The sequence below is a fragment of the Camarhynchus parvulus genome, chromosome 1A (genome assembly GCF_901933205.1).
Source record: "Camarhynchus parvulus chromosome 1A, STF_HiC, whole genome shotgun sequence".
NCBI classification, from domain to species: domain Eukaryota; kingdom Metazoa; phylum Chordata; class Aves; order Passeriformes; family Thraupidae; genus Camarhynchus; species Camarhynchus parvulus.
Window position 1 is genome coordinate 13,037,848 of NC_044586.1, and position 14,170 is coordinate 13,052,017.

At 44.2% G+C, this 14,170-nt stretch overlaps 1 protein-coding gene across 2 annotated transcripts in view; it reads right to left on the reverse strand.

Moving 5' to 3' along the window:
- The window catches only part of CREB3L2 (cAMP responsive element binding protein 3 like 2), a 74,345-nt gene that overhangs the window by 17,085 nt on the left and 43,090 nt on the right, over positions 1–14,170 (reverse strand). Inside the window, exons 3-7 of one of the 2 annotated variants that reach the window (XM_030959359.1) lie at positions 6,787–6,953; positions 5,109–5,196; positions 3,199–3,377; positions 2,391–2,537; positions 635–693 (exon numbers count right to left, since the gene is read on the reverse strand). In XM_030959359.1, coding sequence (XP_030815219.1) covers positions 635–693; positions 2,391–2,537; positions 3,199–3,377; positions 5,109–5,196; positions 6,787–6,953 — 640 coding nt within the window. Of the gene's footprint in view, positions 1–634; positions 694–2,390; positions 2,538–3,198; positions 3,381–5,108; positions 5,197–6,786; positions 6,954–14,170 lie in introns of both variants that reach the window. The other variant, XM_030959358.1, reaches the window with a different exon arrangement.

Here is a 14,170-nt window from a genome sequence, read left to right on the forward strand (position 1 = left end):
ACTCTGAGGAAGCAAGACAGAGCTATAAAGAGACAAGAAAAAAATGGAAATTACATCAAGGATATCACCAAAGATGGTACAAGAGTTTTAACAGAACCATCTGGTGAATTGCATAAGAGGAATACTAAAATATTCATCTCCTGGAAGAAAGATTAATTTGGGATATAAATCACTAACTGGGGGTTTGGCTCCTGCTTGCTAAGGGAAGTCCACGGGTCACATGCTATTTTCCTGAGTCCTGCTTATTTTCCCAGGCAGTCCTGACTCACCCACTTCCTATTTCTGTTTTCATCCGCACTAGAAGACAGAGTTTACTCACTCTGGATCCATCTTTCCCTGAACACTGCCTGTCCACCAGGCCAACACAGTCGCCTGAGGTGAAGGCCAATGCAGCTGGGTTTTGCCTAATTTAAGGCGTGAAGTGTTTGCTGGCACATTAGCCATCCGCTGCAGGCAGGCACGGTCCTGACCCCGACAAGCAGCTGCCAGGAGCAGGGCCTCTTCTCAGTCACTGCCACGAGATGGCAGCTGGCACTCTGTGCATGGAACTGTCCCAGCAGCCACAGCTGGATCCCTTCCCAGTCCCACGGCTAGTGCTATTGGCCTGCTTGAAACAGGAAGGAGGCGGGCTTACTTTTTTTCCAGACTGTCCATGTATTCTTTCTTTTTTCTTCTACTTTCCTGGGCAGAGATCTAAGGAAAAAGGATGAAAAATACCAAATATTTGCATAGAAAACAAAAGCATCAGAGACGAATTAATAAACTGGTAAAAAGCCCCAGTGTTATTGGATTCCAGCATCTGTCTTGTTCTCATTTCTATTCCTGGCAAGCAAAGCACTGACTTGATCTATTTCCACATTCTGAAGCAAGGCTCCTCCTTTCAATCACACAAAAAAAGATCATCCCCTGCTAACCTTAAAAAAGAAATCAGATTCATCTGGAGAGAATATCCCAGGACAAATACCAAAACATGACCCCAGGATGATGTCCTGGAGAGAAAAAGCCCATGAATGTATTAGAAAGCAGCTTTGCAGACAAGGACATGGGCTCCTGATGAACAAGTCAAACAACTGTCAGCAGTGTGCCCCTGCTGGAAAAGCAGCCAGCCAAACAGGGGTCTGCATCAAGGAGATTGCAGTTAGCAGGTCCAGAGGAGTGGTTCTTCCCCCTCTGCTCAGGGGCTGCAAAACCCCAGCTGAGTACAGCAGTGCAGTCCATGGCTCAGAAACAAATCCTCTGGATGTACAGAAGCGGGCCTGGGGCAGGGCTCTGCTATAATAAGCATGCCAGAGCACATGACATTTCAGGAAAGGAAGAAAAAGATGGGCTTGTTCAGATTGAAGAAGAGAAGGCCTAGGAGGGAATCTGATTTATTGCTGTCTTCAACTATCTCGTGCAGCAAAGATGATGTCAGAGCTCTCACAGGCACACAGCAAATGACAAGAGGCATCAAATACAAGTTGCAGCAAAGGAAATTCCAATCACACATTAGGGATTCTATTTATTTGTTTTTATCACAAGAGTGTCCTAATATGGGAACATGGTGCCCAGAGACACAGGGGACTCAGCAGCCTTTGTAGCAGTAAAATGTGACTGGACAAGACCCTGAGCAACCTTCTCTAAGCTGACCCTGCTTTCCAAGCCAGGGCTTTGACCAAAGGACTTCCAGATTTCTCCTCAATATAAATGACTCTGATTCTATGTAAGTGGTACATGAAATGCACAAGATCACTTCAGAAAATTTTGAAAAAACACAGTACAAGACCAAATTCCAATTTAGTGTATCCAAATTTACCCCTCTATCTGCTAAAACCAGTAGCAGAATATAGCAACCATGAAATATGTGCTAAAATCCTCCAGAACAAGTGAGCTGGCCAGGTCTGAAAAAAATTGCATTCTTCCCTATCACTAGGATCTTCCCCATGTCAGAAGGAAAAAAAAGACAAACTTGCAGGGCATTTGGCATCCTTGGTATCAACTTTACAAGTCACTGAATTCAGTGATCAAAAGACCAGTGCACTGAAATACAGAGTCATATTTTAAAATAGGAAACAGAAAAGAACACCTTCCTCACCATGCAAAGAATACAGAGCTCTTTGCCCACCATAAGGGTAGGATTGTTCTGATTTTTAAATGGAGCCAAGCCACAGCAACTTGATACCCTGCCTGCTAAATACTCCATTGTTAATGGGGTTAGGTAAATACCTACACTGAGGCACACTCACACTGACAGACAATTTGATGGATGTGTTCAGGAACAAAGAAAAGCACTTTGTTAAAAGACAACTTACAGCATTCAACAGTACATGGACCATTACTGCAGAATTCTGCAGCATTTTCTAAAATGAAGGACAAGTAGGAACCGTCCAGCAAAGCTAACTAACATTTACCTTGTTTTTGATTTTCCTGCGGATTTTCTTTAGAACCTTCTCCTCTGCTTTTGTCAGGGGCAGTTTGGTAGGGATTGGGTAGCCCTCTGCTATCAGTGTCCTCTTCTCTTCCTCTGTCAGGATGAGGGGGCCAGTGCCCTGTAATTTCTTCAACGGTCATAGAAATGAAATAAAATAAAATAAAACACATTTCTGTAAGTGCACACAGTCCTAGAAGAAAAAGTTGTTACAGAGGAGAGGCAGCAGGTCTCTCACTTCAGACAGGACTAAGTCTACTAGAACAGCCTCCTGCAACGGGGAATGTGTGGACCTTTCAGGTAACTTCCATTCTGAGTTCAAACCTTTGGGACAGGATTCCCTCAAAAGAGTTGTTCTTGGCCCAGCTCTGAGGCCAACAGTATAACTGCCTTTGGCTCAAACAGGGATAGAGACACATGAGAAACACTGCTGAAAATCCCTCCCTAAAGATCACCACCTGCTAATGACATGGCAAGAGGACAGATGCAGATCTATCAGAGACAGGTCAACCCAGCGGGCTGGGCCCTAAGCCAAAACACGGTCCATGATGGGATAAACCTAATAACACTGGTGAACCCTGTCTCAACCTGGAGGAGAGGCACATGCTGTTCCCTGTGGGAACAGAACAGACCAGTGAGCAAGAACTACCAGATCTGCAGTTTTGACCAGAGATGAATTCATCGAAACAACAACAGAAAGTTAGCAAATCTCTGTCAAAACTGGTAATTTAAAAAGTGAAAAAATAAAAAAGGCACACAGATAAATGGTGGAGAAAGCCAGCTCAACTCACATGTGGCGCAGTCAGGAGAGGGGAATTGGAGAGCATCGAAGCTGCGCGCGACGCGACCTTGGCCGTGGCCTGGAGCTGCACTGGGCTGGAAGGAGGGAGCGACCGAGCCGGGCTCTGCCCTCCCTCAGAGTCACTGCCGTGGCTGCTCGGAGGGGTGGGAGGCAAATGCAGGGGATCCACTGCTACATGGCAACAGAGACACAAAGTAACACAAGGGTTTAAGGTGTCCATTCTGACTGCCACTACAGCCACCACCACCACACAGTTCCCAGGAACAGGAGTGTCTGCTGAAAAATGGATCAAGCAGAAGGGGCAACTTGGAAGAGGTTTGGAGCATGCAGGTCTCCAAAGAAGGAATGAAATGCAGCAGCTATCTTTAGGTTTGACAGACAAAACAGGGCTCTGTGCATATGCTCCAGTCACTTCTACCTACACTTCAGCTCCTTCTTCAAATGCTTTGAGGTTCATGTATAATGTAAAGTACAAGCTCCCTGTTCCTGGGAAACCACATTAACAGAGGGGCTCTGAGCCAGCATACTTTCCCTCCAAAAACAATAGTATTTTCTAACTTTGCCATGGATTAAACAATCTGCCAGTATTTGCAAGGGAAGGGATCACATCCAAGGAGTTACATGATCAGGAAGGACATGATTTGGCAGAGCTGGGAAGTGACTGACAACCTAGTGACAGCAAAGGCTTCGGTGCACTGATGGAGCAGGAGCAGCACAGGCAGCCACCACAGGAGCCTCTCTCACAGAGTCTATCCAGGGCCAACAGATAACCTCAGCTGCAGCCAAAAGAACCTGCTCTAGAATTGTCAAAGTGCTGCTTATGATCAAATGGGTCTGGACCAAGAGAAACAGGGCATGTCTCACCCACTCTTACTAAATGGACAATTTAGCAGATGCTCAAAACAGCCATAACTAAGTCACTCTTTCTCTGAGCTACATTTAAAGCAATTGAATTTTGAAGTAGGAAGATACAAGGCTGATTTACCACCTTCCACTTCTGTTATGCTTTTGCATATTTGAGTTGAAAGGATCAAATGGGTGGTAAGGGAGGATGGAAGAAAAATAGTAAAAAAAAATTCTGTAATACTCTTTTTATCTCACATGATAGCTCTTGCAGTTGCCAGAAGAAGAAACATATTTGAAAAACAGAAAGGCCCTTAATCCCACAAAGTGAGCAAACAAATCTACACCTGGGTTGAGATACAACCTCTCTTTATCCACCTGCTACATCATTTATTTCTCTCCCTGGAGCAGTGCTACTTACCCACAGAAATTAATTCACTAACAGAATGTCAAGTGTTTCTAACTAAAATGCAGTTATCTGCTCAGATCTCACACCAAATATTTGGCTCTTCCAAATTTTCATGGTTTTAATTGTGTTTAGCTTTCAGGGTAGGGATCTTTGCTCCTCCTTTCACTTTAAAGTGCAAGTACAAAGAGATAATGATTGTTCTTAAAACTAATGTGCTACAAACAGATTCACCTAACTTTTATTTTCATATAAACTCACATCCTGCTTTTGCACCAGAGGTTAGCAGTAAAGTTTCTTATATCTTAACTAAGTCTCCTCAAATTGATTTCTTTTCTGTCCTAAATAATCCTGTACCTCAATAATTCAAGCTCCCTTCAGTACAATTATTAATATCCTACAGAGCAAAAGGGATCATTTTCTTTATGATGAAAAAGGGGTGGGGGGGAAGAAAGAAAAACAAAACTTCCTATAAAGGCTCAGAGAGACTCTGGCTCTTCAATAGCCTGAGCTGAATCCCTATAAAACGACAGCTTCAGCCTAAAATCTGACATGGTGAACAAGAAATCCAAATATTTAATCAGGGTAAAGTACATTTATTGTACTTGCTGGACATCTAGCCCTACATTTTCATTTGGTATTTAACAGACCTTCCTTAGAAGAGAGGTTCAGGAACTGATCCACTTCATGGGGTTCCAATTTAATCTCTGGAAGAACTTTCTGGGTCAGTGGTTTCATCTAGAAAAGAGAAATTAACAGCATGAAAACCTGGAGTACACATCTTAAAGTCTTAATAGAAGGGCACAAGGATTACTTCTCCATAAATGGAGAGGTTTCCTCTCCTCCTGCTCTGCCACAGGAAAGCTTTAACTGCTTCACACAGTTTGCTAAACCAGGCTACAGAGAATATTGCCCTGACTACTCCCACTATGGCTTTTCTTACTACTATATTTAGCTAAAATAAAAGATTACGCCTCAGAGATGACATTTCAGACTGAAAGTTAACATGTAACCCACTCCAATTACTTCTCTTAGCAACAGAGCCGCTGCTAGGATTTGCTGGACTGCAGGCTCTGTTTGAGCAAGGACAGGAACACCCCTGGGAGTCAGGGACAGCCTCCTAAAGGCCATTGTCATCTGGGAGCAAGAGCAAGGTGCCAGTCACTGAGCACCAGGTTTTGGGACTCAAGTTCCTTTCACAGTGCTGAGGAGCAGGAAAAGAGACACTCACTGCTGACTGAAGTTTGGAACACACCTGGCCTGCCCTACTGACAAGGATGGGGCACCAGGCTGCCAAGCTTTGCCCAGAGCCTGTCTGTGTGCTGCAGTGCCAGGCCTGAGGAGGCCAGACTGGCACACCAGCAGCTAATTGCAGCCAAAGTCTCTCCCAGTAACCTGTGTAACCAATCCATGCAACAGCAGTGAGCCACCAGCAGGTCCCAATACTCAGCAAATCACAGCATCCCAAGCTACAGCAGGACTGTGTCCTGGGAACAGCACATTCAAGCCAGGAGAAAATTATAGGAAACTTGTGCTTAGCTTCTTTCAGTTTCTCATAAAATAATTTCTGTTGCACCTATTTCTGATCCACATCCAAGTGGAAACATTTATTTTCAGCATACACCAACTCCCTCCAGCCTGGACTGACATTGCATGCTGGGGGCTGACAACAGCCATGCTTCTTCCTCTACTGGCTGGGGACCCTGGTGAGCCTCCAGCTGCTGCAGTTCACTCGCCTTAACCCAACCACAGCCAAACTAAGCTCTTTAGAATGTCCACTGGCTGCTCCAGCTGTGGTCAGAAGAGCATCACAAAGCTCCTTGTGAGGCTGCTTGGTCCGGAAGTAGCAGCAGCCTGAAATGTCAAAGCTTCACATATCTGGCAAAAGTAACTTTGCAGGCAAACAGGGAAACTCTCCAGTCAATCCAAACAAGGACTCTTGTTCTGCTAAGGGGAAGGCACAGCAGCATTAAAGCAAGGTCTTATTAAAGACACTTAGCTTGTCACAGGCTTCACAGAGCAAGTGGATTAGGCAGTTCAGGTGCAACTGGTTCATTAGAAACTATTCAAATATTTCTAGAAACCCAAGAGCCCCAGGCTTTGGGGTTAGCATAGAAGACAAAGTTGTATATCCAAACATTAGGAGCTAAAGATGCAGACAACAAGCTCTTACAGCAATAGTGGGACACCAGCAAACATTAAAAACCATTAGAACAGACTGCAGTGTGCACCCTGAACTGCCAAGCTCTGGCACCAAGGAGGTTCCACTGGTAACAGCCTTAGGAGAAGCTGGGGCTAAGTGTGCAGAGAGAACAGAGTGTGCAGTACCAGGGCATCTGTCTGGAGCTCAGGCTGTTCCCCCTCCAGCGACGTGGCCGTGACGGTGAGACTGACTGAGGGAGCAAGGCCTGATGTCTCACAAAGCCCTGGCTCAGTCTTTATTGCAGCTGGAGTAAACTCTGTAGCCAGACACCATTCCTCATTTTCCAGGTCACCTGCCAGGGAAGGAAATTGGACACCACATGTTTAGATCAGAAACAGAAAGACTACAAATGAAAATAATGTCATTCCTCTTCCAGAGAAGGGAAACAAACACAGAAGACATTTTAGTCTATCAACAAAACTCTGCCCTTACTATTGAGCTTTCAGTCAATGCAGACAACCATGCCATTTCAGGGCTGTAACCTAATCCTAGCCCCAGGATACACAGAGGAGCAGCGAGGAAAGACACAGAGCACTAATCACTGTGCATTGCTGAAAGCTGCTAATGCGTAGCAGAACAAGACTAAACAAGCTCTGGGTAAAGCAGCCAGAGAGCCCTGTCCTAAACAGCCTAATGCCTGCTGACTCAGTTTTATTCCTCCTTCTAGAGATAGCCTTTAGCCAGACTTCTGCTTCTTCTACTGCTTGCAGGCAGCAAATAGCTCAAATGGTGGGATTATACTCTTTAAAACAAAGTATTTGTCACACCCTTAAGTTCATTTTTTTCCCCCCAAGGATTCATTTAGTATGTGCAAAAGAGGATATAGGCTTTGATGATTTCACAGGAGCACCAGTGCCATGGTGATCATGCTGATTTCCTCCACAGAGCCTCTGGGAAGTGACAGCACAAGATGCATATTTTATCTGGCAGCAATGCAACGTGCATCACGTGTCAGCAGAATTATCCCCTAACTCCACTCAGTGAAAGCTCCCTAGTCAAGAGAAAGCCATGCAACTTTTTTCTAGACAAAACTGAAGAGTTTGCTCAGCATTGTCAAGAACTGGAAGAAGGTTGGCACAGCAAGTTTAGCTCCCCATCTCCATTCCATTTCCATTCACTGTTTTACTTGCTGAAAAAGGACTTATTTTCCCAGGTCTGAAGTGTAATAGAGTACCAAGAACTTAGAAAGACTCAACCTTCGAAACAATTCCACAAGGCTATTAACAACCCCCTTTAAAAATACAAAATAATCAAATGCATTTTTGTCAATTGCAATTCTGCCTTAGAAAACTTCCTATTCCAATTGAAATGGAATTAGTCTTCCCTCTTTCAGGAGAATATCCTATAGCGGGGGCACTGCATCCCAGCTGCGTGTGGCACAGTCCTCTGCCACGGCTGAGCAGTGGCTGTAAGAGGCATATCCATTAAATAGAGCAGCTGGAATCTGAAAGCAAATATACACAAAAGGAAGAAGAGTGCTGATCTTTCTTTCAAAGCCTTCTACTGCCTTCAAACAGATTCTTTACTGCATATATGAAATTAAGAGAGAGAGAGAGCAAAAACATCCACTGTAGGGCTGGTTTAAGCAACAGAGCTCTGAATTAACTGTGTGCTGCACCAACAGCCTGGGAGGCAGCCATGGGGCTGTGGCTGTGCCACCAGCACTCTGCAAGGCTGCACAAGACCCTTCATTCACAGCTGAGTGTATCAAGCTGGTGAGATGTCAACAGAGCTCAGCTGCAAATAGGTAACAAAAACAAGAGTGGGTTTACAACCTGTGCTGCTGTGTGTCCTTGCTATTAAGACCACACACACACAGAGCACACAGGCACTGGGCAGAAGCTGGGTGCCTGGAGGAAGGGAGGAGAATGTGCATCTCCAGTGCTGGTAATTACTCTGTGGTGGGACCTAACCTCCACCACTGGCAAGGAAGGAGGTAATTTGAGTAAAGACACACCAAGGAATTAAAAATGAAAAATATGTATCCTGTAATCAGAAGCTCAAGAACAGCAAGGCCAGCACTCTGCCAGGTTAACTGCAGAGCAAGGGCTAAACACCATATTTAAACTTCTGGAGAGCTTGCTCCCAAAGCTTCCTGGGAAAAGCAAAAATGCAAAATTAGAAGTATTTATGGGGAAAAAATAGGTAGGCTTGCCTAAATATTAACTCAGGAGAGAGGACATTGCTCTTTTTCAACCTTCCCTGAGCCTCTCTAGTCACAACACAAAAGCAGCAGCTCCCTCCCAGCTTGCTGTGTATGCATTGTTCAGGCAAAACCTTTAAGGTGGTTGGAATTCTGCCTGGAAATCCAGAATCCCTTGGCAAATGCAACTTTCAAATGCCTGTTTGGATAACTTGAGTCAAAACTGGCCCCACATCACCTTGTGCAGAGCCTCCCTTTGCTGCCTCTTGCACCTCTGGGTCGAGCTACCCCTGGGGCAGCACTATTGTGAAGGCTATGGATAAATTAGAGCTATTAGTGAAGCCAGTAATTAGCCCTTCATTTTCTTAAATTTGTATCATCATGAAAGTAGAAGGGAAATCCAGCCATGGGGGACCAGCACAACAGGGCATGTCCTCTAAGGCTGCACTTTATGATGTTTATCACCTCTAATCCCCAGACTCATAATGAATATTCAGCTGCTCTAAGACAGCAAGATATGCTGGCCTTTGGCTGGTCACTTCACTCCTCTGGAATCCGTCATTTTACTCTTCTGGAAGCCAACTTTGCTGATTAACTTGACATCCCTGCCATCACCACTTAGATCTGCATAAACTGCTCAGAGTTATTCCAGGCTTTAAGCCAGTCTAACCAGTCTGTAGGGTTACAGAGGTTTTTACAGGACAGCAACACGGTGCACTTAGCACTGAGCTAATTCTGAACAGCTGCATCTGGCACTTCTCTGACACTGCCTCCTACAATGCATGGTGACAGCTGCCATTCCAGATGAACAATCCTGAAAGGAGGGGAGGGAGGGCTGGTCAAATCTCACCTTGATACTCTCCTTCCCCCGCACCCCTTCCCCTGCCACCTTTTTCCAAATTGCAGTTACACATTCCCTACCTGGATCAGGGAGTATTGTGCTACAATACTCCCTGATCTTTGACACAGTCTAGCTTCTGAAGTCATTAATAACCCTCTCTGCTCCAAGGGATTTCCCACTCTCCTTTCTCCTCTTCCTGAGCACTGCAGGTTGAAATCATCTGAATAACATTCTTAGTTTACTCTTATAATAGTTCCTTAGCATCTTAGTGTACTCTGCCAAGCACTGCACTAGCAGAGCAAAGTGGCAACCCTTCTCCCAAAGCCCTTGAGAATGTAACACAAAATGAGAAAAACAGAGGGAAAATGGAGCAGGATAAGAGATCAGTGGTCATACAGAGAGGTATGGCACATCCTCCAAGACAAGAGTATTTCAGAGAACCACGAGAGAGGTTTCACACAATAATGAGAACAACAAAGAAGGTGCATGTGAAATACTGGAATGAAAAGGACAACAGGAGCTGGCTCAAGAGACCCATTTGAGGAAGAGGGAGGTAGGTGTCCTCTCCAAACCAAACCAAACCAAGATGTGCTGTGGTAAGAGTAAACGACTGGTGTCAAGAAGTTAGAGGTGTTTATGTTTATATTTCACATGATCCAGGAGGTACACATGAACTCTTGAGCCACGGTCCAAAACAAGAAGCTGAGAATATGATCTTCATGATGGTACGAATTCTAGACAAATAGGAAAAGGGCAACACTGCATCCTCAAAGGTGAAACAAAATATGCTGCAAGTCATTCAGATATCGAGACAAGAAAGCCTAAACAAGAGATTTGGCTCTCCAAATGGCTAAGAAAATACACATCCTAAGTATTGTCACTTTGGTTCTCTTGAAAAATCTCTTCTCAGGCTTCAGAACAGTTCACTGTTGAAGAAGTGATCCTGGCTGTCAGTTCCCTCCCCAGCTGAAATATTGTACAAACCTCAGAACCCTATCATGCAATGACTGTTTAGATGAGTAGCATTCCCCTTTGCCTACACTTTCCCAAGTGCATGAATGCTAGGCATTTTGGCACATGGAACATGTAATTTAGGGAGTCCACACAGCACTTGGCAAAATCCCAACTAACACTTCTACCTGCAATGCACTAATGCTGATAAATTGCACAGGTGAACTGAACATTCAGGCTGCAAAGCACCCAAGTATTAAGAAATACCTGTGAATGTTTAACTCAGTGTCCTTTTGCACATCCAATACACCTAAAAATAGGAATGCTTTAATGACTAAACAGTTTCTCTACAGAACCCATGCTTTATCCAACAAGCACAATGCATGGTGCTTCACTAATTGAGAAGATATTCCATGTTTTGTTCTTTGCACTGTCTCATGCACAGCCTCGCCTCTCCTTTACCAAATACAATCCAGATTTTGTTCCCACAGGGCTATTGAATTCCCTGCTAGGGAAACATTCCACAATCTGAATTCATTTTCACAGTGGAGCTGAAAATTCAAGTGAGACATGGGGAGACTAAGGCCAAAAAGTAAATAGTCATTTCAAATGGCCAACTGGAGACAACTGGAGACAACTGGAATTGGATTTTCAGATGATTTAGCCCTGTTACTACATTTGATCAAAATCCAGCACACTTTCAGGTTGGTCTGTGAGCACCTACCACTGCTGCAAGTTAAACATCAGAGTTTCAACTCAGCCATCCAAAAACCCCATTCATCACAGCCACCCAGGGTTTGTGACACATGCACCTACGATCTCCTGTGTCCAATACAAAAAAACATTTTTGTATATCTGTATTTACACACATATTTTAAAAATTCTACATAGTCTCTTAATAAGACCATGTGCAGCTTTCTAGGATATTCATATCAGAAGAACTGCAACATTTTGTTTCTCTTCTTGTTCTGTGGACGTGGTATAGAAAGGCAGGGTAGGCAAAGTGGAAAACCAGGTGAAAAATGCTTACCTCAACTGTACAGTTTTTCTAATATGAGAGTTCCCAAAAGTTTTGCTTTCCTTTTTTATTTCTATCCAACTAATTCTTCAATCTTGTCCAACATACCACCTCCTTTCCTGTGAAAAAGTAGATCTTCTCCAACACTGACTAAATTTCACCTTTTCTGATAGATGTACAGAAAAACTTACAAAAATAACTAAAATGGTGTCCCTTGCTCCCCACATTCTTTTCAGCACTCTTTATTAGAGTTTATAGAGACACTTATTGCTGGATAATTAAGTTGCATGTGCATTTATTGCGCATTTTTAAATAAATGAGAGATGCACTCTGCATCTCACCCCCGCTCCTCTCAAGTACAGAGAATGCAAGTACCCAGAAAAACAACATGCCTCTCACCTTTTTTTCCCCTGCAGTAAAAAGTAAGATAGCACCACTATGTAAACAACCCACATGAAGGGAGTACCACTGAACCCAATCTTTGAAGGGGACAAAAGCCCATACCACCATTACAGATCTCCATCACAGAGAACAGATGCATGCACTGAATGTCATTTCAAACCAGTGTGCAAATATGACCTCTAGAATCATCAAGGGATACATCCTTATCTGTATCACCAGAATGAAAAGGAAGCTTTTGCCTCCTCCTTAACATCACTCTGTTCAAGTGATGGATAAAGTAACTTAGAGAAAAACAAAACAGAAAATTTAGAGCAACCATAGACTATCAGTCAAAGTGCTCTGCACAGGTATCAGAAAAGCCATCTCTGAACAGGGTAATGCAGGAAGTTCCCTAATGAGTCAAAGTGTTCTCCAGCCAAGTGCACTTAAATAACCTCCCTCTTCAGCTGTGTTACAGATTTGAACAATAGGGTTTCAACTAATTCCTTTTGGCAGACCTTACACTGTCACCATGCACCACGGGGCTGCATGCACAGCCCACCTGGCTTTGCATAGCCATGCCATGAACAACATCTGCAGTCTCAGGCTCAACTCACCACATGTTAATGACACACCTTGATGCAGAGGGTGCTTAAACTGCACCAAGGGTCCCTGTGTGTAAAGCTGGCCTTTGAACAAATGTCCATCCTCACCTGAATCCTCCCTCTGAGGGGAGTGCCTCTATACAAAGAGCAGGGTGGGACCTAGGGGTGTCACCACCACAGAACAGCTGCCAGCTGGGAGCCAGCCAACTGCAAAGGAAAGCATCTCTTGGAAGAGGCTCACAAGTTGTTTTTAGGGAAAATGTCTGCTTGATCTGTCAGAGAAGCACCTATGCACCATGAACCCAAAACGGCTTCTGATGCATACATTCTGGGCATGCTGCAGGACATGCTACTTGCAGGGAAGGAAGTTCAGCATCCCCAGCTTTGCAGTCTGAGCCTTTCCAGCCTCCCAAAGGCAAATTGGACCTTTCTGGAGAAATAACTGCTTCCTTCTCACTCCCCTGGCTTTGGAAGGTTCTCAGTGCCCAGCTCTGGGCTGACATAACGCTCCCTGTCAGACACAAGCCCTGTTTATTATGCCTGAAATGCTGAACTCCAACGCCTCTACCTCTCCCCCTCTCCCCTTTGGGAGGTGAGAGCCCACATTCATCCACAAACAGCTCCTCTTACAGATTTTCCAGATGGCATTTCCCCCTCCCGGCGTGCACACGCTGCCACCGCAAATAACGAAACCGGAGCCCTCAGAAGGGCTGTGACAAAAGAGAGACTGTTTGACTACCAAACATTGGGGTCCTTTTTAAAGTGCCAGGAAGGGAAAATTAAATAAAGGGGCAAAGATAAGCAGCAGTAATACACAGTAATTACAATGCATAGCTTTTTTCATAACAAAAGATCATCGTTCATACCAGCATCCCCTCTTTGACCAGCACGGAGTCCATGTAAAACCCACAGATAATTTGCATCACTATCAAAGTTACTAAGATAGAAACAAAAACATATCACCTTTATATACATGGGAGTCAGGCACAGACTGAGGTGGTAGCTGGATTTACAGCCTTAAAGTTGGATAACATTATATGTCCTATATAAGACTATGATTTTCTTTTTTCTTTTCAGGTATGAGAAATCTATCCACAGAAGGACCTGAGAGAGAGAAAGAACTGTTTTATTTGACAGTGGTCAAATAAAACAGTTCTTTCTCTCTCTCAGGTCCCAGTTTTTCTCCTCACACCCCACACAGATGCTGTGAAGGCAGATCTGTATTATGGCTTCAACACACATGAAATGGACTTGATGTTCACAGCACATAACTAAGTGAGCACAAGCTGTCAGTGCAACACTACAGAAAAAATGAGATCACTGGTTTGACAAACAGCAGGACTGGAAGTGGGAGGAGTATTCCCATAACATGCATCATCAGGGAAACTATTCCTGGGAAATCAGTTCCTGTAGTCACTTGACAAAGAGTTTGAAAAAGAAGCTGTAAAGGTCCCTGTATTGAGAAAGGCACAGCAATAGGTGAAGGTCCAGAAGATTCCACCCAGGGGGAAACACCAAGGAAGTGCAGTTCATTTAGACTGTATCCAAGCAGCAGTCAAGAGAGAACTTA